Source organism: Microtus oregoni, unplaced genomic scaffold (assembly GCF_018167655.1).
Source record: "Microtus oregoni isolate MIOR12 unplaced genomic scaffold, Mior012 000027F_ref0000203, whole genome shotgun sequence".
Classification (NCBI taxonomy): Eukaryota; Metazoa; Chordata; class Mammalia; order Rodentia; family Cricetidae; genus Microtus; species Microtus oregoni.
In genome coordinates, this window is record NW_024543086.1 from 22,859,186 (window position 1) to 22,882,654 (window position 23,469).

At 51.7% G+C, this 23,469-nt stretch overlaps 2 protein-coding genes across 4 annotated transcripts; one reads left to right on the forward strand and one right to left on the reverse strand.

Moving 5' to 3' along the window:
* The first annotated feature begins 45 nt into the window (after positions 1-45).
* Alg1 (ALG1 chitobiosyldiphosphodolichol beta-mannosyltransferase) lies at positions 46-11,671 on the forward strand. 2 transcript variants are annotated; one of them, XM_041676281.1, is made up of 13 exons: positions 46-262; positions 1,603-1,680; positions 1,813-1,916; positions 3,866-4,014; positions 5,558-5,647; positions 5,956-6,066; positions 6,823-6,944; positions 7,068-7,106; positions 7,398-7,457; positions 8,295-8,405; positions 9,172-9,286; positions 10,329-10,404; positions 11,118-11,671. In XM_041676281.1, the coding sequence occupies exons 1-13, from the start codon at positions 55-57 to the stop codon at positions 11,247-11,249; spliced, it is 1,395 nt and encodes a 464-aa protein (XP_041532215.1). In that variant the 5' UTR covers positions 46-54; the 3' UTR covers positions 11,250-11,671. The 2 variants fall into 2 exon arrangements, with proteins under 2 accessions (XP_041532215.1, XP_041532216.1); XM_041676282.1 differs by having other exon boundaries at positions 157-273.
* On the reverse strand, positions 8,993-21,250 carry Eef2kmt (eukaryotic elongation factor 2 lysine methyltransferase). Of its 2 annotated transcripts, XM_041676283.1 has the most exons (9): positions 21,128-21,250; positions 17,917-17,979; positions 16,310-16,390; positions 15,299-15,400; positions 14,873-15,006; positions 14,529-14,794; positions 13,368-13,514; positions 11,858-11,978; positions 8,993-10,108 (listed from the first exon to the last, which is right to left on the reverse strand). In XM_041676283.1, the coding sequence occupies exons 1-8, from the start codon at positions 21,221-21,223 to the stop codon at positions 11,860-11,862; spliced, it is 1,008 nt and encodes a 335-aa protein (XP_041532217.1). In that variant the 5' UTR covers positions 21,224-21,250; the 3' UTR covers positions 8,993-10,108; positions 11,858-11,859. The 2 variants fall into 2 exon arrangements, with proteins under 2 accessions (XP_041532217.1, XP_041532218.1); XM_041676284.1 differs by lacking the exons at positions 8,993-10,108; positions 15,299-15,400 and having other exon boundaries at positions 11,810-11,978.
* Between the last annotated feature and the right edge of the window lie 2,219 nt (positions 21,251-23,469).

Below are 23,469 nucleotides of genomic sequence, written 5' to 3' on the forward strand. Positions count from 1 at the left end.
TGCGCACAGCCAGGCTTGCCGGCCAGGTCACGTGCTCAGCGCCGGTGGGCCAAGATGGCGGCGTCCTGCGTGGCGGTGCTGGCTACGGTGCTGCTGTTGACGGCGCTGCTGCTGTGCGCGTGGAAGCGCGGGCGACAGGCGGGCGCGTCCGCGCACGTGCTCGTTGTGGTGCTGGGCGATGTGGGCCGCAGCCCTCGCATGCAGTACCACGCGCTGTCATTGGCCCAGAGCGGGTTCTCCGTGACGCTGCTGGGGTTCTACAGTGAGTGGCAGGTACCTGGGAGGGATGCTCAGCCGGGACCCTTGGCTCGCTCTGGTCTGGGGCTGAGGCAGGAACGGTTGTGCTCCTCTCCTGCCTGTTCAGGCCTGGACCGCTGCTCCCTGGTGTCTGCAAGCAGCCTGTGTCAGCCGCCCTTTACCGTACGTGAGGACTACGAAGAGATCGGTTGCAAGGTCCCATTTAATTCGCCTAGGTAGTGCAGAGACTGGGGCTGAAACCCTGGTGTGTGAGACCTCAGTGCTGGTCACCACTTCCTCGTGCTGTCTTGTCAGTGAGTTAAGACACTGTGTTTCTTTACATCCCTTATCCAGTGCTGAGCCTCTCTGGCTGGGGATGTTTCTCTTGTTCCCTAAGGTGCAGGCAGAGGTGTCCACTTTCTCCTCCTTATGCACCATGTTGATGATTTTGCAGGGGCCCAGTCTCACTAAGCAGCCAATAGCTGGCTTGGATCTCGGTGTGTAGACCACAGTGTCCTTGAACTCACAGAGATCAACCTGCCTTTAGGGTGCTCAAATTAAAGGTGTGCACTACCAAGCCCCCAATATGTCCGACCTTTTGACAGCGATATGAGATTTACCAGCATTCATAGCTATCCTTGCACACATTCTGGGCATCTCAAATTGGACACATCTGCGAATTTAGGGGTCCATTTAAGGGAAAGTGGGAGTAGCTCTTATTGGTCCCTGTGTGGAGTGCTATCCCAGGCCTTGGGTGGAGGGGACTGACCCAGACTCTGACATCTAGGAGTCTACATCAGTTTAATTGAGTTCCTATTGCTCTCCAGTCATTAAGTTAAAGAATGTGGATATGGGGGAAGAGACAGAAATCTTTAATAAATAAATAAATTAAAAAAAAAACAATAAAAAAAAAGAATGTGGATATGATAAAGGACATTCTAGTAGAAGAACACAGACTGACCTCATTTTCTATTCTGGCTATTGGGGACCAGAGAGGTTTTGATAAGAACTAGACTAGAACCCTTCCCCCACCATTTATTTAAGACAGCGGCTTGCTTTGTAGCACATGCTAGCCTTGAACACCCTGTCCTCTTTATCCTTTCAAGTACTGGAATTACAGGTGTGAAGGAACACACCCTGCCGCCTCTACTTCTGATACCTTAAAGGGCTCATTTGAGCCGGGCGATGGTGGCGCACGCCTTTAATCCCAGCACTCGGGAGGCAGAGGCAGGCGGATCTCTGTGAGTTCAAGACCAGCCTGGTCTACAGAGCTAGTTCCAGGACAGGCTCCAAAACCACAGAGAAACCCTGTCTCGAAAAACCAAAAAAAAAAAAAAAAAAAAAAGGGCTCATTTGCATTTGCAGACTCCAAGCCTCGCGATGAACTCTTGCAGAGTGATAGGATTCAGATTGTGAAGCTGACAGAGCTGCCAAGTCTGGGAGGTAGGACCAGACAACTCCAGGTTTCTGATTAGGGGGAGGTGGTTTGGAGGGGTGGTTGTGTATTGGGGAGCTGAGGGGACTAGCAGACTTCCAGGAGCTCCATTGTAGAGATGAATGTTTTCTGACTTGCAGCTGGACCCCGAGTTCTCCAGTATGGAGTCAAGGTTCTATTTCAGGCAGTGTACTTGCTATGGAAGTTGATGTGCACAGACCCTGCAGCCTACATCTTCCTTCAGGTATATGTCAGCTGCTGCCTACCTATGAGAGCACTGTTAGCAGTTCACTTGGGGGCCTTGGAAACATGCACAAATTGGGTTGTTGGTGTGGGTCGGTGAGGTCCTGGATTTGATTTCCAGTCCACACACAAAATGTACAAATTATTATATATATTGCATACTTCTGTGTGCATAAAGTATAAAACATATGAGGAGGGCTGTTGCATTCATGGACTTGTGGCAGCTGTGGTCACCTGTACGACACCAGCACAGATCTAGCCTGCCCACATTTAGCATAGCTAGGGGAGGAATTCATGCGGTGCTGTCCCTAGCTGAGGAACTGTTGGCAGTTAGTGGTTGTTAAGGGACGGGGAGTCCTTTTTCTTCCATAGTGAGTCCACTAGTGAAATGCCCATGTTCCAGGAAGTAACCTCATTCCTGTGTTCATACAAGTAACTCTAATTAAACTCAGTCATTAAAAATAAAAGATATGAAACTAGGAGGGGACTAGTTGGTTTATTGAAAGGTTGGAAGGAGGCTAGGAAAGGCTAAGGTGTGAATGATCAAAATAATTATGTATACAGTAATGAAATTGTCAAATAATAAGTGCAATAATATTAAAAACCAAATAAGCATGAGTGTAGGGGTTGCTGGAGAAAAGGCTCAGCATTTAAAATTCCTTGTTCTTGCAGAGGGCCTACGCTTAGTTCCCAGCACATACAATAGTGGCTTACAACTGTCTGTAACTCCAGTTCCAGGGGATCTAATGCCCCCTCCTGGCCTCTGCAGGCACTAGGCATGCATGTGGTGTACACACATACATGTAGGCAACCACTTACATGAATAAAAATAAATATTAAAAACCAAAAACTTGAGTAGGAGTTTCTAGTGTCTGTTGTGTGTGTCGTACCCACTGGTATCTTGATGTATTTAATTGATGTATTTTAATGCTCTCAAGAGCCCTGTGGCATAGATTCTCACTATTTAGACCAGACTGGCCTCAAACTCACAGAGATCTGTCTGCTTCTGTCCCTTGAATGTTGGGATTAAGGGTGTGCACCACTACACCTGGCCTTACTGTTTTTTCTTTTTTGATCTTTTATATATGACTGAGGTAAGAGTATAGGTATATACTCACGTCCTGTTTCTTTCTTAGGAGAAATTCTTAGCAGTGGAATTGCTTTGTCAGAAATTCCTGTTTAAAATGTGGTGTGTAACTTGATAGCCTCAGAGTGAACCTGGGCCTTTGGGGTGACCGTGTTTTAGGTTCTGTGATTTCTGCGGCTGTTTGGTGTTTTTCAGAGCTTGCAAACAAACATAAAACCAAAACCAAAACCAAACCAAAAAACCCAAATAACATGTTTTTCCATTTTTGTGTTCTTATTTTTACCTTTCCCTTAGTTTTTATTTTATCTTGGTGTGTGTGCATGTACATGCGTGTTCATGTGGGCTTCAGTGTATACATGCCACGGCATGTGTGTGGAGGGTGGAGGACAACCTTGGGGGTCCTTTCGTTGTTTGAGATGGGGGTCTCTGTCCCTCACCTCATACATAGGCTAGCTTTCCTATGACCTTCCACAGTTTTCTCCTGTCTTCCAGCTCCTATCTTGCTGGAGGAGTCCTGGGGTTATTTTTGGGAGATGCCATGCTCAGCTCTATATGGAGTCTGGGATGAATGCAGGTCCTTATGTTTGGGTGGCAAATTCTTTACCTCTTGAACCGTGTCCTTAACCCAGGCACTCTTGATTGTTCATGATTTGGGGGTTTCCAGATTGGTCAGTTTTGATAACTTCTTACTCTGTTTTCTTCTTTTGATGGCGGAGAGGGCCTTCCTTCTGCCCATTGCTGATGAGAGCCTTTAAAGCTCACGGCCTCATCTTTGCTCTTTGCTGTGTGGTCCCTCCTCTTCATTCGGGTACATGGGCCATGGTCTGTGTTTCCTCCACTGCCTCCAAGTGTCTCTTTCCTAGAACCCTCCGGGCCTGCCTGCCATTGCCGTCTGCTGGCTTGTGGGCTGCCTATGTGGGAGCAAACTGGTCATCGACTGGCACAACTATGGCTACTCCATCATGGGCTTGGTACATGGCCCCCGACACCCCATTGTGCTGCTGGCCAAGTGGTGAGAGGGTGTGGGTGGGAGAGAAGGGCCTGGGGAGGGGGCTGGATCTGCAGCAGGGTCCTTGGTTCCTTTGACCCTGGTTGTCCCATCTCATTGTGTGCTTCCAGCTCTAGGGGTCACCTAGTTGTGCCCTTTCCCTTTCCCTTCTGGGACTGATGTCCCTTGTTGCCCAGGCAGTTCCCGACTGTCACACAACACCAGCTTCATGCCAGGGGCCAGGTGCCAGGCCCGCGTGTCTCCCATCTGTCTCCATCACCCCAGCTATGGTACACTGTACGAGTTAGGAGAGTGGGCTGAGAGTCATGTTGTCTCTTGCCACCAGGAAGTAAGTTAGGAATCACCCCCAGGGAGTTCCATTTCAGAGCCTTCTCCATATCTGGAGGGGGAAAAGGCTGCATAGATATTATGGTGGTAGCTAAGGATCTTTCTCACTTGGTCCAGCCTGGCTTTGAATTCGTGTCGGTCCTCTTGCCTCAGCTGCTTATGCTCTGGGATTATAGGCACACTCCTCCACACCCAGTTTATTACCTCCCACCTCCCCACTGAGGCAGGGCTTCTGTGTAGCTCTGGCTGTCCTGGAACTCCCTTTGTAGACCAGGCTGGCCTCAAATGCAGAGATCCCGCCTCTGCCTCCTGAGTGCTGAGGTTAAAGGCTTATGGCATCACCCCCAGCTTTTAGGTATTTTCTTTTTGTAATTTTTTGATTTTTGTTTTTAAAAAATAACTTTATAAATGGATATTTTTCCTGAGTACTTTTTGGTGTACCTGTGGAGGCCGGAAGTCCCAGATCCCCTGGGACTGGACTTAGATGGTTGTGAGCTGCCATGTACCCTGGTCCTCTAGAAGAGCAGCCAGTGCTATCTGGTCCCTAAATTTGATTTTTTTGAGTCTCGCTTATTGCAGGCTGGCCTTGATCTACCTGAGGTTACAGGTATGCGCTGTCACGCTTATTTTATGATGTGCTGGGGATGGAATCCAGGACTCCGATGCATTATGGGCAAGCACTCTACCAGATGAGCTACATCCTGCCTTTTTCTCTTGAGTGTTTGGATAGGCGTGCACCACCATGCCCCGTTTTTGTAGCACTCGAGATGGAACCAGGGCCTTAGCTTGCCAGGAAAGCACTCTGCCAGCTGAGCCACATTTCCAGCCTGCAGCTTAGTAACCTTGACTTCCTCTTCCTCCCTCTCCTGGGACAAAGCCTCAAGTCACTAAACTCCCTTTATACCGCAGTGAGAGAGCGGCAGCCCTGCTGGTCCAGGGTGCTGAGACTTGCTTAAGTGGCCGTTACTGGGTTTCTCCTCTATTGTGTGCAAATGGATTTATGGAGACCGTTTCCTTTTGAAGTAACTGTGTAAGCTGAACAGGGAAGAAAGTGTGTGAAAAAGTAACTGTACAGGGAGTGCGTGGCACATCCCGACGGGCTCAAGGGCCCTAGTTCTGCAGCCTTTTCACTACCCATGAGTATCAAGTCATATGGAGAGTGGGGTGGGATCTACGCTCATCCCATGGCCACCTGCTGATCCTCAAGACATCTTTGTAGGTACGAGAAGTTCTTCGGGCGCCTATCCCATCTGAACCTGTGTGTGACCAATGCGATGCGGGAGGACCTGGCGGAGAACTGGTGTATCAGGTATGCAGGCCTGGGATACCCATCAGCCTGCCAAGTGTTTTGAGAGCTGCAGCACCTGCTGCTGTGTTGCATTGCAGCAGTCATGCCCTGGGAGATAGTAACGGGCTTGAGAAGTCGAGGGAGGAGGCAGTAGGCTGTCTTTACCTCCCCGCTGTGTGGCCTAGGACTTCTTGGTCCTGAAGGTCTGCAGTATTCTGAGTGATCCTGGAGTTTCCTGTCTTTGGGATTCCCTAAATTCCCTTGCTTTTTGGAATCCTGCTGTGTCCTGTTTCTTAGATTTTTCTCTGCCCACTCCTGTCTCCCGTCAGGGCTGTGACTGTCTACGACAAGCCAGCATCTTTCTTTAAGGAGACGCCCCTGGACCTGCAGCACGAGCTCTTCATGAAGCTGAGCCGCACATACCCTCCTTTCCAAAGCTGGTATGTCTCCTGTCTCTCCGCTGTCCTGGTCTCCTGCAGACTCATCCAGGGCCAGCGAGCTAATGCTGCAGCCTGCCACCTATTCCTGTAAATAGGCTTTTATTGGAACACAGTCCACCCGTTCACCTCTATGTTGTCATTGGCTGCTAGAAACCTGGTGTGGTGGTGAATCTCTGTAATCCCAGCACTGGGGAGGCTGAGGCAGGAGGATTTTAAGTTGAGGCCAGCTGGGCTACATGGCAAGCCCCAGTGTTTGTTCCTAAACTGCAGCAGTGGAACTGGGTTTCACAAGAGTCTATGACCTACAGAGCCTGAAGCAGCTACTCTCAGGCCCTTTAAGGAACTGCCTGCTGAGCCTTGTGCTACCTTGCCCTGCGGCCAGTGGGTTCTTGTGGGGCAGGGGACCTGAGTGTCCTCTGGGCATCTCACTGGGGAGAGAAGACACCTGTTTCAATTCTGCCCCGTCCTCTGTGTGCTCCTGGGAACCAAGCATGGTTGCTGGGAGGTAGGTCAACACCTCACTGGGATGCTGTGTGTTCCTGGGAATCAGGTGTAGTTGCTGGGAGGCGGGTCAGTATCTTCTCACTGGGATGCTGAGCAGGTGGAGTGGAGAGCCTGTGGGGGTGGGTACTGTTCCTATAATCTCAGTCCCAGCAACCAGGATCAGTGAGGTCAGTAGGGTGCCAAATGGCTGGGAGCCTGTGGCTCCTCTTGTGCCAGTGTCTAGTATCTCACCTCTCTCCTCTGATTCTTCAGCTCCGCGCCCTTGGACCCCAGCGTGGAGAGGTCGGCCTTCACCGAGAGGGATTGTCAGAGCGGGGTGGTGAGGCGTCTGCATGGGCGGCCAGCACTGCTTGTGAGCAGCACGAGCTGGACAGGTCTGCCTCCCTCAGTACCTGGGGTGTGTGCCCAGCTTGTCTTGGGATCTGGGGATGGGTGTACGAGTAGGGCGGGAGGTTTGGGAGGCAGTCTGTGACCCTTTTCCCCTTCTCTCCCTGCAGAGGACGAGGACTTCTCCATCCTGCTGGGAGCATTAGAAAGTAGGTGTGTGGTGCATTAGCAGCTTGGAGCTTGGCAGGGGCTACTGCTTGGCGCTTACCTGACCTTTTGTGGCAGCCTGTCACGTGGTGTGCCCCTGGTGTCATGGGTGGGCCAGCTTGGGACAGTAGGGGAGGGCATGGGAAGCTTACTGCCCTTACATGGTCATTGAGCGGCTTTTCCCACAGTCTGAATGTATCTTGAGACTAGCACCTCCCCCCCTCCCCCCAAGAAGCAGCTTCCCTGCTACACTTACTTATTTTTTCTTGGTTGGTGTGTCTTTTTTAAAACAGAGTTTGAACAACTAACACTCAATGGAGACAGCCTTCCTTCCCTAGTCTGTGTGATAACAGGTACAATGGGAACACCATGTCATATTTTTAGAAGGGCAGAGGGTGGCAGAAGAATGGGCATATGGCCTTTAGAGGACACCTTTGTAGGGCACTGTTAGTAGTCATCTCAGTTCTCCAGGGTAAGTTCTCCCTTTCTCCTCGAGACCTTGCCCAAGCTAGGCAAGTGCTCTACCGTGGAGCTACATCCCTATCTGTAGTTTATCTGTGTGGAGAGAGGGTCTTGTAGGTTGTCCAGGCTGGCCTTGAACCCACTCTGTAGTCCAGGCAAGTTTTTATATGCTAACTTGCCTCAGACTCCAAAGTAGCTGGTACAGGACTGTGCCACCATGTCCCTATGGGTATAGGTTCTACATCTACATGATAAATAGGGAACCTGAGGCTCAGAAAGGACTCAAGAGTTCAGATTTCAATCTGGATGATACTTAGACCAAACCCTCCCCTTTCCCAGTGCACTCCCAGCCTCTGTAGTTCAGAAGCAGTGTGTCCTCTGCCCAGTCACAGGGTTAGGCAGCTCCCTCCTCCTGCTCCCTCCCAGTCAGGTTCCTAGGGGACCCTGGCATGCTAAGGAAAGTCCCTGTATCACTTGGTGCAGGTGGAGATTTGGTGTCCGTCTTGTTGGCACCCTAGCATTTATCTTAGGCCCCTTTGCAACCTGCAGCCCTGTGCCAGCTGGCTGTGCTGTGCTTAGTGTCTTGGCCATGGAATGTCAGGGCCTGATGGGGCCACTGGTGGGTGTGGTTTTGGGAGAGAGTTGTCAAGTGTCAGCTGGAGCAGCAGGACCTGCCCAGTGGTAGTGATGGAGAACAACAGTGTTAGTGACTTTTCTTCTCTGTGAAGGGAAGGGACCTCTCAGGGAGCACTACCGCCACCTCATCAGCCAGAAGCACCTCCGGCATGTCCAGTTCTGCACCCCATGGCTGGAGGCCGAGGACTACCCCCTGCTTCTAGGTGAGACAGAGTACAACACTATCCCACAAGGGCAGACTGAGCTCCTTTTTGCCCTGTAATCTTTGTACCCTAAGGTAGCCCTGAGTTTGCAGCACAGCCTCCTGCCTCAGCCCCAAGTACTGGGGTCATAGGTGTGCACTGGCGTGTCTGGGTTTTGTTGTTTGTTTTTTGAGACAGGGTTTTCCTGGGTAGTCCTGGCTGTCCTGGAACTCAGACCAGACTGGCCTTGAGCTCAGAGAGTTACCTGCCCCCTTGCCTCCTAAGTGCTGGAATTAAAGGCATGCGCCACCACTGGCTACTTTGTTTTTTAGCTTAGAGGAGTTGGCTCTCTCCCTCCATCCACTATGAGGTCCAGAGATGGAACTCAGTGTCAGGCTTGGGAGCACTATCACCTGCTAAGTCAAGGCAGCCACCTTTAGTTATTTTTAAGTGGTCACTGGGTAGTATTCTTAACAAAGCTGAATGAACCACAATGATAGCCAGAAACTGCTTATCACAGTGATTGCCTGGGAATTTTCTCTTTGAAAATGAATTATGGCTAAGAAGAAACAATAAATCAATACAAGTAAAAACAAAAACGAGTTTTAATCATTAGGCAGTGGGAGACAGGACCCAGTGGTCAGCCATGTTTCTGCCTCTGGTCAGGCTGCCTGACTCCTTGGTCAGTTTCAGTCTGACAGGGACAGCTCCTGATTTCCCTTCCTTGTCTAGGGGTCATTACATAGACCCAGGAGAATGTGCCCTAGTGTTTTGACTGTCTTTGCAGGGTCAGCGGACCTGGGTGTCTGTCTACACATGTCTTCCAGTGGTCTGGACCTGCCCATGAAGGTGGTGGACATGTTTGGGTGCTGCTTGCCTGTTTGTGCCGTGAACTTCAAGTGGTAGGAACAGATACATACACCTGGGGCATATTCTAGATCAGCAGCTGGGGGCCCTGTCCTATGGTTGGGCTGAGCCCTAGTGAAGGATAGTCAGCTTGGGGCATCCACACTATGCTAGTCACCCAGATACCAAATGTAGCTAGGATTTTGGAAATATTAGTACATGCCTGTAGTCTGGAGGCAGAGGCAAGAGGATCCCTGAGCTTGAAGCCAGCCTGTGCTACCTGAGTTCCTGTCTTGGGAATGTTATAGCAAGGAGCATATTGATTGTGTCTGTATCCGCATGTAGCTTTCTTGTCCTTGTTCCTTGCTGGGATGTAGACACCATCTAGAGAGGATGTGAAGCATAGAGTGGGGTTCACGTGGATCACATGCAAAGCAGTTTACACAAGGAACCACCTGTGGATATGAGAGGGGCTCCAGGAATATGTCCTGCACAGATAGAGGGACGGGGTGGCTGGAGTTTGTTCATGGTTAACATTCTACTCAGGCTCCTGCTGTGAGAAGGGAACAGGGGCCAGAGCTGCCTGCAGTTGACTGGGTTTACATCCCTCTGTTCTGTGGCTCGTCTCTCAATTGGATGGGAACTATCCACACCAGTGCAGTTCTGGGACTCCACTTTCCCTGGCCAGGGTGGATGTGGGCATGGAGGCTGCAGCTTGACAGCTAGAGACCAGGCACAGGATGGAGTTCAGGATGTGATGTGAAACCCTGTGTGAGCCAAGCTCAGGCTTTGTCAGGATCAAATCTCCCAGTGACTCTGAAAAGGTACTCCCGATGCGTAGAGCCAAATACAGGCTTGCTGGGACTCTAGTTCTCAGGCTGGAGTGGAGAAAAAACACAGAAACCATCTTGACACAGAAAGGTCACCTTCCTTTCTCCCAGTCAGCCTGGTGTTTTGACATGTGCTCTTGCAGGCTTTTCTTTCCAAATACTCCATCTCAGAACACTGAGGCCAACCTACCATTCTTGACGCTGGCTTCACCTGAGGGAGTTGTGGTCTCATCTGTGTTCCCATCCTTTCCCCTTGTTTTGTCTGCAGTTTGCATGAGCTCGTGAGACATGGAGAGAACGGACTGGTTTTCAAGGATGCGGAGGAGCTGGCAGCACAGCTGCAGGTAGTAGGCCGACTCCCGGGGGGTTGGTGGCTTTAACCCTGGCTTTGAGCCAGCTCTCTGATCTCTGCTCCTCCACAAGGACAGCTGTGGTGGGACTCTGGGATGTAGACAGGCGGAGGAAGGAAGCAGAAGCCTCCAAGATAGTCTCTCACCCTGCTCTGCCATTCACAATGACAGGAGCTAGAAGAGCCAGGCACACACATATACTCCTGCCTCCTGTTTGTAAAGATGGGAGCTGTGCTTCCCTCTGGGGAGAGTGGGGAATAAGGGAGCTTCTGCAGAAGTATACTTGTGCTCTCATTTCTGACAAGGGACTTGTTTGTCCTTACGTCCTTATGAGAACTCTGAAACTCCATCCTTGTGTGGATGGGAATACAGCTGTGGACATGTACAGGGAGACTGGGTTCCTTACTTACAAAAAATGCCAGGTGGGCTGGACTCAGCCTGAAGCCTGCAGTTTGCCGGCCCCTGATAGATACTTCAAAGGCAAAGCTGTCATGGCCTCCATCTTAACTGCACCTGCAGTTGTGTTAGGGGTGGTAGAGGGAAGGGAAGACAGCAGGTGGAGGCTCATGCCCCATCGCAGGGCTGTGGGTAAGTAGATTGATTCTTCAGGTATCCAGTGAGGGGAGGGGCACTGCTAGGCATGAGCAAGGACCTGACATGGAGCTGGGTGCATAGGGAGCTGAATTCCAGTCTTCCTTTTCCTGTAGATGCTTTTCTTAAAGTTTCCTGACCCTGATGGAAAGCTAAACCAGTTCCGGAAGGAACTCCGGGAGTCGGAACAACTGCGGTGGGACAAGAGCTGGGAGCGGACTGTGCTCCCTTTGGTCGCCCACAAATGACCTCCAGGCCAGAGGCCAGGGCCCTGCCCTCGGTGTGGAGCTAGGTCCAGGCTCCATCCATCCTGTACCCCCCCCCTTCCGGCTTCCAACCAGCACCTGCTCCACTTGTCTCTGGTGGGCTGTTGAGTGCCCCCTAGTGGCCAGAAGCCCAAGGACAGCAGTGGACAACTGGGAAATGGACAGCTGGGAAAGTGAACAATCTGGCAGCTGCTTCATCCTGTGTCTCTGAGAAGCTCTTCTCTCTGGTGACCTGTAAACCTCTCCGTCCCTGGATTTTTGTCTCCGGACTTTCACATTCCTTATGTTCTGGTTCTTTTGGGCTGCCATGAGCTCTGGGATATCATGTGTTCACTGGGATTGGCTGAGCAAGGCCTGAGCTGTCTGGCAGGACAGTCATACTTGATAAATTCATGTTTTTATTAGCACAGTAGAAATGCTTGCTCTGAGCCCATGTCCACTCCAGATGAGCTGTTGAGGACAGGCACCACACTCAGCCTGTGCTTACACTCAGCCTGTGCTTACTGTCCATTAACTTCCCTGCCCAACAGAAGCCTTCCCAGCTTTCCCACGGACTCTTCCCATGACAGCAATCTCACTTTACCAGTCACCTTCAAATACTGTGATGATGGCTCAGCACGAGCTTCAGGATTACGATGGCCGAGTGCTCTTCATAGGGGAATAGTTTGCTGGCGTGAGGAGGCACTTCTTCCCAGTAGATCCCTGCACGATCTAGACAGAGAACAGAGATCTCAAGAGGGCAGTGTTGGGTACAGGAAGTCAGTCTGTTAGTGCATGGTTGTTGACACAGGTGTGCATTCAAGCTGATTTACTTGGGCCACAGGTTTCTAGGCCCATGCAGATGCCCTAAGGGTCTGTGTGTGGGCCCACTCAGTCTACAGGAGATTGGTAGGGTTCTGCTCTGCCATTTCCCACTGTATTCCCTTAAGGCCCCACAAACCTCCTGTCTCTGTCTCCAGCAGCACTAGAGTTACAGCTGCTGTGGCCACAACCCCACTTTTTATCCACCCCCCCAAGACAGGGTTTCTCTATGTAGCCCCAGCTGTCCTGGAACTTGCTTCATAAACCACACTGGACTCAAACTACAGAGATCTGCCTGCCTCTGCCTCCCGAGTGCTGGGATTAAAGGCGTGCGCCACTGCCTCCCAGTTCACACCCAGCTTTTTGCATGGGTGCTGAGGATTCAAACTCAGGTCTTCGTGTTTGTGCAGTAAGCACTTCTGCCTACTGGTCTCACTCCACCCTGAAGGCGGTAAACAGCAACAGTGTGGCCCCTCTCCCACCACAGCCCCTGGGCTGCCTGGGTTCATGGGACTTGCAAGGACTGTGGGCTGATACGGTCTCGTCTACATTTCTATTATAAGTAAAGCTAGGAGTTTAAAGGGCAGAGCACCACAGGCATTGACATATGCGAGGCCCCAGAGCCCACCACCCGAGTGCGACAGACACAAGTTGGCACACTTCAAACTCCTACCTGAATTTTTAAAAATCTTACGGATGGAATCTGGCCTTGCACATAGTAGGAAGCATTCTACCACTGAGCTAAGTGCCCTGATCCCATAAAGAGAGTTACTGAAATCAGGAACAGGCTACTGCTCTGTAGTACTCGATTTTCCTAGGGGAAAATAGATTGCAGGTATTTATGTGTGCATGCACATGTGTGCGCAAGTATATTAGTGCTCCATCAGTGGGTTCTGGGAGCACCGACCTGCTTATTTGCTCTATACTGAAGGGGGAGTCTGTCCACAGATGCTATGGCAGGTGAGTGGACAGCTTTGCTCTGAGTGCCTTAGTGTCTAAAGGGGACGCAGGATGATGGCAGGACAGCTTTCCAGGTGCTGACTGGTAAGTGTCAGACTGGAGCACAGACAAGGCTCGTAGTAGTGCCATCTGGGGGCTCTGCAGATGGCAGGGCCCTTATTCCTCTTCTAAACCCGTAGCTTCTCTCTAGTTGCAGAGTGCTCAAACAATGGCTTCCAACTGCTCACTGCCTCTGCAGGCCAGGCTGTGCCTCACAGAACAGATAAGGATGGGATAGGTGCTGAGGAGCAAGGCCAAAGTCAGCCCGACTTTTAAACCCTCCTAGGGTCGGGAACTGACCCAGCTCTGTGATGAACAGCTTGCCCGTGTCTTGGCTGCGGACGGTATAGGCCACGTAGACATGAGGAGCATTCTTCCTCTGGCAGTCGCTGAGCAGCTTCAGGACCCTGACCAGTGACAGTGTCACTTCCCCACAGTATAGCACATCTGCAATGGAAAGGCTGTTATTGAAGGGTCTTCTGTTAGGGTCTGTGCCCAGAGCAAGGATGTGGGGCTGAGTGGACGTTGGCATGGGGTGAGGGCCCGTGCATCGAGTGGTGGTGTTGAGACTTAGGCTGTTCCATAGGAAGGTGCTGCGGGTGAAATGGAGGAAGTCTAAAAGCTTTACAGTGGAGCCTCACCCCCCAACCCCGTGGCAACATTGGTTCCATGCCCCTTTTTCATTTACTTAGTGAGCAGGTCTTAGCCTGGCTCTGGGGCGAAGTGGGGGGACCTTATTGTGTCAGCTGCAGTGTGGGATGTACTGTTTCTGGTGACCTCTGTTGTACTAGGGGAGGAAGGATCATTGATGGCCCAGGCAAACACTGCTTTCCAAGATTCCATGCTCTTTGTCATCTCTGAAAGACACAGTACAGGGACCTAGGACCAGATGTACTGGTGGGAACAGACAAGGCCACATGGCACAGTGATGGTAATAACTCCCTGGCATATCTGCATGGAGCCAGCACAGACAGGGTGGCAGGGCCACTCAGCTCCTGTTCCCTGAGTTGGCCTCGGTCACTCCATTTAAACATGACCCAGGATGGTGCTATCAATAGGTGGAGAAGTTGGTTGTGGCCCTGAGAGGACCACAGACTGCGTGGCCTTTGCCCCATCTAAAGATCCAGGGTGGCCGTTTATCGCCAGCAATGGAAGGCACAGTCTTGGTGTGGTGGGTGACTTCCCTGGTGTTCACTCCAGGACCAGGGAGGGAAACAGGTGGCCTCAGGGGAAGGTCCTCTAGGCCAGGCTAGTGTGCTGCCCTGGCACCTGTCCTGCCCATCTTACATCTTCATGTCACAGCAATGAGAGCATCTGTTTCCACAGAAGGGTCTGGGGCTCTGGAGTATGTGCTATGACATCACTTGGTGGCCTAGGGTGTCACTCGGGGGCCCTGCCTGGCCCTGCCTGCAGCACCCATTGCGTCTTTATCTGTCTGGGTGAGCACTGCTGGGGCATTACCTGCTGCAATGACGACATCTGCCTGGAAGGCAGAGAACTGAGAGGCTGTCACCTCGTCCCAGTCCAGCTCGGCCACTGTCACCTTCGGGCTGCCTGGGTCAGTGGGAGTGTCGGGCTCTAGGGAGAAGCCGTTGAGGAGCACATTTCCACGAAGCTGCTCTAGCACCTGGCCATGGCAGTCGCTGAAGATAAATGCTCTGGGGTGGCACGCCTTGCAAACTGCCAGGCCCGTGAGCCCAGCTCCGCTGCCTAGCTCCAGGACAGTCCTGTGGGAGATGGGGACCTCTGCTCACAACTGCACCAGCCCCACCTGCCTTAGTGCCCCGCCTGTGCCCCAAGATTACCTGTCCGTGAAGACTGCTGGGTTCTTGATGGCCCACTCTGCCAGGCAGAGAGCAGCATCCCATGTCACCAAGCCTGTGGTGCCATGGGACACAATGGCCGTGCTCTCAGAGAGTGTGACCGAGTCTCCTGAAGGCTGCAGAGACAGGAAGAATGAACAGAATTATCAGAGTATTATTGGTGGATCCTAAATCACAGCAACTGAGCAGCTGAGCAGAATATGTCTATGCTGGAATATACTCAGCAGTGAAAAGAAACCAAGTTGCTACAGCCAGAAATATGGGTGAGCTTGAGGCTACTGTGCTGAGTGAAAGGAGCCATGCCGTGTGATCCCCTTCATCTATAACTTTTAAAACGACCCAGTCAATCACAGACAAGACTGTGAGGTGCGTGGGGGTAGGAACAACACAATAGCATTCATATCATACCAGCAAATAGCTCCGGTGGCACTGGGTGGACTCTTCGGCCATCAAAACCTCTGCCAGCGCCTCGTACAGTGCATCCAAAGGCTCTGTGGGCACAGCCTCATGCTGGGAACAGATGGTGAGCTTCAACTGAGGGCCACACTGACCCTTGTAAATAACCATTCTGTTGCTCGCTTCTATCTGCTCTGAACAGGACCGGATGGCTTTTACAGCATTCATGGTGCTGGGGCTGGAACCCAGGACCTTGTGCAGGCTAGGTTGGTATTCTGCTAAGCCATGCTCCAACCTGGCTTTTACCAGATTTATAGGGGAAATTTTGGAGTGGGAGATAAGATAGCATATGAACAATTTAGAATTAAAATTAACAAGAGTGCACTGGTGGGTGCCTCAGGGAGAGGTGTGGAGAGTTAGAGCAGGTAAGGCCTAGGCCAGCAGGCAGAGTCCAGGAGAAAGCCACACTGCCTAGGAGAGGTGCCACTGTCCTTAGATGACGTGTTCAAGTGAGCCCCAAGCGCCCAGTGCAGCTTTAAGCTGCCTTTCGGTGGCGTTGAGACACAGCTTCACCTGGCCTCAGAGCCCTGTCCCTCCCAGTGCTGCAAGGGCCTACAGAGGCACTGAGGTGGTAAGGCCTAGAGCCAGGTAGTGCAGAGATCACACCTGTGCTGAGTCTTACAGAGTCTTAAGGTGTCTTACAGAGGTGGGGAAGACACTGCAAACTCCAGCAGGAGTGGGTGGGCCAGCCAGGAAATGGCTGGTGGTGTGGGGGAGGAGGAGGCATCCTGCACTCAGTGGCAGGGATGTCTGGTAGGAGGGAGAACCTGAGTCCAGGAGATGAAGCTGCTGCTGAGAGTCCTGGCCTCTCTCCTACCCTGTCCCACCCTGCCCTCCCTTGATAGCCCACCAGCATCGGGCTGCCCCAAGGCAGGGAGGTGGGGCTGCTGGAGCCTGGCAGAACTCTGGACCTCTGTGTTCCCCTATGTGGCCCAGCCCTGGCAGTCACTGCCCATCACTGACCTTTTTGATGAGCTTTGAGAGAAAGCAGCGCGCATACTTCACAGATGGCAGGTGCTGCACACACACAGGGTGCTTCACAGTCTAGACAACAAAAGACAAGAAGGTGATTGCTACAGAGACATGCCTTTAGTGTCCAAGGTGCTTCACAGGACTGGAGGGAGCCTGATGTGCTGGGACAATGGGGGTGTGTGCCCTGGGCATCTACAAAATGGAGTCTTTTCTTGAGATGATCTTACTATATAGCTCAGATTGACCTCAAATTTACATCTTCCTGCCTTAGGATTATGGGTATGTGCTGTCACTCCCAATGTAAGATTGAGCTTTAAGTTCTTTCTTTACAACGTTTCTACATAGTGGCACAGCTCCGGACAGGAAGCTGAGTTCACAGGCCCTTTCCTGTCCACCCAGGGAGGCAGGTGGGGATGACACTAGTCTATTGTGAGGGCAAAAGTGGGGTATCTGGCTTCATGGAGGAGGTGAGGGCCCAGTGCAGACCCCCCAGATACCTGTCCTGGCTATGAGGCCTAGGTGGTGAGGAGGGTTAGAGATAGAGCCAACAGGCAAATATGGAAGAGCAAAAGCTCTGCCTAGACAGGAACGAATGGCTCAGTGGAAGTCAGGAGCAGGGCAGAGAGGCCCGTGTGGGGTAGCTCCCAGGTGGCTCAAGGAGGTCAGAGGACCAGCAGGAAGCAGGAGATGGAAATGGGCCTGGAGGGAGGTGTAGCTTTCTACCTTGGGAGGACGGCAGGATCTGCCAGAGCTTCCTACTGAGGGTTCATTAACTACAACCCATTGGCTCTTAAAGCAATATGCTCTAATTTTTGTTGGGTTACCCATGGAAGGTTGTAAGACAAAGCCTGACTGCTTCCTCCTTCCTTTCCCCCTTTATCTTCCTTTCTGATAACAGGGTCTCCCAGTATAGCTCAGGCTGACTTTGAGTTGGCCCTGGCCTAGGCTCCTTGGGTGGGCTTGGTGGCTGGGGGTATTGATTCGGGAAACCTCTACCCAAAGGCATGTGCATTGCTGAGATCAAATCCCACCTCTGCCTCTGATACTGAGCAGACAAGATGAGCTTTCTTATTTTGCCTTAAATGTGAAGAACATTTCAAAGCGGTTATCAAATGCTGAAAGCAGCCACCTATCATCTGCTGTCCCTGTAGTTCAGGACTTCCTAGTGGGTGGGCTGGAGAGATGGCTCAGTGGTTGAGAGCACTGATTCCCAGCACCTACATGGTGGCTCACAACTATCTGTAACTCCAGTCCCAGGGAATCTGACGCCCTTTTCTGACATACACATAGGCAAATACCCCCACATATATTAAAAAATACTCAAAAGTTAAAGCCATATAGAAAAAATGGCATAGTAGCACTCCACAGAGACATTGTCTTAAAAAATAAAAAGGCATCCCCTGGCTTCCCTCATCTTGTGCAGTTGTCTATCTGAATATCTTCATCCATTAAAACCAAACAGCCAGAGCTGTCTGAGGTGCTGACACCCATATGCATTGCCAACTCAAGTGCTGTATCTTTGTTTTTTTGGGGGCATTGCTTGGAAAGGGTACAGGTAAGCCTTGGCTCTGCTATTTGGGTATGCTGGGGGCTCTTACCTTCTGCAGAATAGCCAGCAACAACTCAGAACCTGAGGGCTCCTTTAATTTCTCTTCTAGGCTCTGTTCCGAGGAGAGAGAGTGAGAGATAAATCCTAGGGGGATTGTCTCAGCAACATTACACCGCTGTGGAATATTCTGATAAAGAACATCAGTAATCTTTACCCAGGGACCTGGAGCCAATCTGAAGTGGGAGCCACCAGAGGTAAACTCAGTCTGATGTCACAGGCCATGTGGGGCTGAGTATCAGTAGACTAACTCCCGATTCATATCAGCTGTGGTTGTCCTGTAATCACTAGGGTTCCAGCAACTTTGAAGCTGAGCTGGTAAACTAAGACTCAGTTACAGCATAAGGGCCTGGAATCTGCCACTTAAGCTAGAATGGAGACTCAGATGTGTGGTGTCAAGCCTGGCCATGCCATCTTTCTCACAGGGACTCAGCTCCAGTCAGGGCAGGTATGTGACACACTACAAGCCGTCATGTCTTCAGAGCATTTTATGATGCTTTGACGCTTTTCTAGCCTTGTCTACACTCAGTCTCATCCCTGTTCACCCCGGTACAGCTGCACCAGCTCCTTTACTGTTCTTAATCACGGCAGCCATGTTTCTATCATAAGACCTTTGCTTCCTGTTCTCCAAGACTATCCTGTGGCTGGCTGTTTCAGGGCTTGGGTAGCAGTTCAAGAGCTGCCTCTTTTGGGAGGCCTTTGATGACTCCATTTGCCATTTCCTTGCTTGTTCTTTTGAGACAGGGTCTCAGCCTGTAGCTGGGGTTGGTCTCTGACTCACAGAGATCCTCCTGCTTTAGCACCCCAAGCTGAGACTGGCTTGTTTTCTGGTTACTTACGGTGTCTTGTCTGAGTAGGGCTGGTCTCTACTGTGCCCTGTGTGTAGCTCATGGATGGCAGTCGGTAAGATTTAGTGACTCACTGCTAGGCAACACTCGGTGTGCTTCCAGAGCCAGATGTGAGTGGGGTCCGTATTCAAGTGCTCCCACAAAGTGAGGCGCGGGGGGGGGGCTGCCTATCTTGGAGCAACCGTGCTAAGGCTGTTAAATCCACAGTTACTGTTCATGGAGAAGTCTTTAGGTTCTCGCTGTAAGCACTCTTATGTTCATTTTCCTATAAATAAGCAAAGGCTGCGCGGGGGGTGGGGGGGGGTAATGCGACTCCCTAATATAGGAGCTATTGGACTCTCCCTTCCTGCCCTGGCTGCCTTAAGCAAAAGTCAAACAGCAGTGGGACTGCCCTTACATCAGCCTTGGCTGTCTGATCACTCCATAAACACCTTGGACAACCAGAGCTGATCTGCATGGTGCAGCCTCGTCCAGGGCTGTTTTAGGTACTTTGCAACAGACTTTTTGCTGTCATAAGCCTGGGTACACACATATTACTCTGCATTCATTTTGATGTGCAGATGGGGAGCACGCCCCCTGGTGGCTTAGTGGAAGGATGGCTGGGATGGTACTAAGAGGCAAGGCTGTGATTGGTTCAGACAACTACATAACCTGCTGTGGTGCCCGGGCGGTGGTGGCGCACGCCTTTAATCCCAGCACTTGGGAGGCAGAGGCAGGCGGATTTTTGTGAGTTCGAGACCAGCCTGGTCTATAAGAGCTAGTTCCAGGACAGGCTCCAAAACCACATAGAAACCCTGCCTCGAAAAACCAAAAAAAAAAAAAAAAAAAGAAGGGAGTGGACTATGTCGGGCAGTGGTGGCACACGGCTTTAATCCCAGGCAGAGGCAGGCAGAGCTCTGTGAGTTCGAGGCCAGCCTGGTCTACAAAAGCTAGTTCCAGGGCTGGAGAGATGGCTCAGCCGTTAAAGGCTGGGCTCACAACCAAAAATATAAGAGCTAGTTCCAGGACAGGCTCTAAAGCTACAGAGAAAACCTGTCTTGGAAAACAAACAAACAAAAGAAGGGAGTGGAACTACAAAGAGCCCTCCTGGGAATGGTCTCTTCTTGGTGCAGGCTGAGCTGGTAACATGTCTCCATGTTACAGACACAGAGACAGCAGAGCAGCGGTGGCTGGGCGACTCAACAGTGGCTGGCAGAATTGTAAAAGCAGCCAGGCAGCTGACCGTGGTCAAGAGTTAAGGAACCCCCACTCCTAAGGCCTGCACAAGAGCTGTATGTTTGCAAGGGCTGCTACCAAGGGCTGAGGAAACCCAGCATGTAGGCCTGATGGGAAGCTGGCAGCCAAAATGCCTCAAGAATTCCGGAGGTCCATAAGGACCAAGGGCGCCCTATATGCAAGAAACCTGCAATTGCTGCTCTTGTCTGCCTACAGCTGGCACAGGAAAACACAGCATGCCCTGAGCTTCTTGTCTGCCTATAATTTCTAGCTGGGAAAAAGAAAAAAGAAAAAGAAGCCCAACTGTTTGGTAGCAAGAGACATTGTATCCCCCACAGTGTTATTTAGATGGCACAAAGATGTAGCCACTTGTAAGGTCCCACAGTATATAATTCATACAGCACATAGAGGTTTGAGTTAGGATTCTTCTTTTTGTAGACCAGGCAGGTCTCAGAGTTTGAGACCCAGAGTGCTAGGATAATTGGCGTGCCACCTCCCACGGTGCTCGAATTCTAAGCAGAAAGTTGGTCTCCCTGGCCAGAGTTTTGGCTCTCACCCTTTCGTACTTAAACGGAGTGACAACGGACCCCAGTACAGTGCACTGTGGGCGACCCTGAGCAAGTGCTTAGCACTGACATCGAACGGGGACCCATAAGCTACAGGGTTCCATTCTGTGTTAAGATCAGAAATACCACTCAAAGAAACCGGGCAGACTTTGGAGGAATACAATTTTACAGTGACTCATGCCGGTGAGTTCCTTGCACACGAGTTATCAGCGAGGACTCTCCAAAGGAGCCTCGTGCCCGAGCCGCACGTCCCCAGACAGCCAGGAAGTTCCCTTTTCAGTCTGAACTCCGAGGCGGTTCTGCCTGCAGCCAGCCCTTTGGATGGGAGCCTGGCCTCCCTTTCAGGAGAGCGCGGTTGAAGTTTTCAAAGCTGTTTTGCAGTTGCCAAGATGACCGATCACTTGCTTAAAAAGTCGCTAAAATAAGACAGCCCGGCCCGTGACCCTGGAAGTTCTGCCAGAGAAGGGCCCAGCCTGCCTCCCCAAGTCGGGCAATGAGCGAAGGCGGCCCCAGACGCCCAGCCCGGCAGCCCCAGATGCTCAACCCCAACACCCGCCGTAAGTCTGCCGCCCACCTGCCAGGGAAAGGAGGGAAGCGCTCGAGCCGCCAGGAAGCGGCGCTCGAAACTCTGCAGCAGAGACGTGGCCCCCTCGTGGTCCTCAGGCGCCATCGCGGGGCGGGGCCAATGTCGCCTGAAAACAAGCGGAAGCAAGACCTGAGCCTGAGGAGGCGGGGCAAAGAGGCGGGAGCTGTGGGCGGGGCTAGTCAATACTCCGGCCCAGGGGGTGGGGCATGGGGGCGCCCTGGGGGCGGGGAGTATGGTGGGGCGGGACAAAGGCGGGTAAACTGCGGGGTTCGTGCGCTGCTGTGTCTTGAGAGGCGAAACTTAGGAAAAGGCTAACGCGGATGGCGGGGCGCGTTTCAAACAGGTTCGTGGAGCTGGAGAGGGCAATCTGAAGGCGGGCCTACACTGGCCTGGGGTGGGGCTTAGAAGGTGGTCCTTGACCAAGGCTGGGGCGGAGTCTAGAGGTTGGAAGGCGGGCCCAAGGTGGGCATGGGGCGGGTCCGAGACTGAAGTGGGGCGGAGCTTAGGGGCGGTCCTTGACCAGAACTGGGGCGGAGTCTAGAGTCTGGAAGCCGGGCCCACGGTGGGTATGGGGCGGGTCCGAGACTGAGGTGGGGCGGAGCTTAGGGAGCGGTTCTTTGACAGATTAGGGTACTGGCTCGGACCAGCCGAAGGCGGGGCTGAAGTGCTCGCCTAGTTGCGGAGGCGGATCTTGGAAGTGCTCCTGGCCGCTTGGGATTCTTCTGCTGAGCTCCCGGCCTTCCTGTAGGCGGGGTTATGGTCTAGTGCCGGGCTGAGTTGTGCGCGGCCTTGCTTACTCCTCTCTGGGCGGGTCTCACTCCCGGGTTTTGATCCCGGAGGAGGGGCGGGGTTCGTGCCCACCCAAGCCAGCACAAGTCTCCTGATTCCTGCACACTGGTCTTGGTCCACCGGCAGGTGCAGTCGGCGTGGGCGGCCTTATCAACACCCTCCCCATCAGCACCGCCCTCTGGGACCCGCCAGGAAGGGCAACCTCAATCTACTCTCCAGTTTTTGTGTCTGTATCCTAACATCACCTAATTCTTACTAAGCATCTCCAGTATGATTGGTAAGGCCAGGGGCTGCAGCAGTGGGATAAAGCCTATTTGGTTTCTGCCCTCCTGGGCCTGGGGCCTCAAGCGGGAACATAAAACAGTAGCAAGATCTGCGCTGAAGATGAGTGCACAGAATCGCAGAGGCATCCAGCAGGAGTTTCGTTTGATCTAGCAAGGAAAGAAAATCCCAACGAAGAGTGGGAGCTAGCTGCCGCGGGTGGCCGAGTTTTCAAAGTTAACGTGTCTTGCTAGAGTTGAAAGGCAGGACGCTGGCAAGCCACCCCTGCTGCCCCCTGATTCTGCATTGTCGTTCAAGGCAGAGCAGTTCACTTTAGCAAATGTTTAAAAAAATTCCATTTGGAAGCTTTCTGAGCCAGCCTGTTCAATATGCTTGCAGAAGGTAGATGAGGGGGACATATTAAGTCCCATTACTTCTTTCAGATGAGAAACCCCTTAGGGGAACAACAGAGGGGAATTGATTGCAGTCAGGTCTGTGACCCTCCAAGGAGCCAGGTCAGCACAACCTTTAAAGAAGGGCTTGGTCTTTTTATTCCCTGAGCTGGGTTGACTTAAACGTAGTGAACTGTAGTTGTTTCTGTGGGATTTTGTCTTTTCATTTTTTTATGTTTATTACTTGTATGTGTGTGCTTGTGTGTGTGTGTGTGTGATTCACCATATGTAAGGACAGCTTGCAGGAGTTGGTTCTTCTCCTACGCAGACTGAACTCAAGACATTAGGCAAGTTATCTAACTTGTTATCTAACTATCTAGCTGAGTTATCTAACTAGCCTTATTTGTTTGTTTTACAGTCTTGCTGTGTGGACTTGGCTAGGTTGGTATTCTCTTTGTAGCCCATTTTGGCCTTGAACTTGCAATGATACTCCTGCCTCAGCCTCCAAACTGCCCAGGATTATAGGCATGTGCCACCATGCTGGACTGTTACTGTGTTTCTTACATTGCATAATCCTGACTGCAGTCACCTGACATTCTGAGGCCTCACAAGTAGGATGGGTCTGGCTGACTGAGGAAGGCTGACTTTGGAGGTGGCCTCAGGGACACTGGCTTACCTGTGCCGTTTTGATCAGCTCTCTGCCTGCAGTTGGTGATGCAAAACATGGGAGGCAGAGAAATGCACATCATTCTTATTAATCACTGTTGCTACAGAACAAAGGAGCAATAGCTGTCCTCATGATAATATTGCATGACGTGTTCCTAAGGTATTAGGAAGTCTCGGCTGGTCTAGCCTTCCTGATACCACAGACAAGAGCAGATTGAGAAA

Excerpts from the sequence above, each read along its gene's own strand:
- Alg1 (XM_041676281.1), top strand. The coding sequence starts at position 55 with ATGGCGGCGTCCTGCGTGGCGGTGCTGGCTACGGTGCTGCTGTTGACG. Across the intron at positions 263-1,602 it reads GACGCTGCTGGGGTTCTACA|ACTCCAAGCCTCGCGATGAA; the intron begins GTGAGTGGCAGG and ends TTGCATTTGCAG. Across the intron at positions 7,107-7,397 it reads CCTGCTGGGAGCATTAGAAA|AGTTTGAACAACTAACACTC; the intron begins GTAGGTGTGTGG and ends TTTTTAAAACAG.
- Eef2kmt (XM_041676283.1), bottom strand. The coding sequence starts at position 21,223 with ATGGCGCCTGAGGACCACGAGGGGGCCACGTCTCTGCTGCAGAGTTTC. Across the intron at positions 15,007-15,298 it reads GCCACCGGAGCTATTTGCTG|CCTTCAGGAGACTCGGTCAC; the intron begins GTATGATATGAA and ends CTGTCTCTGCAG. Across the intron at positions 13,515-14,528 it reads AGATGTCGTCATTGCAGCAG|ATGTGCTATACTGTGGGGAA; the intron begins GTAATGCCCCAG and ends TTTCCATTGCAG.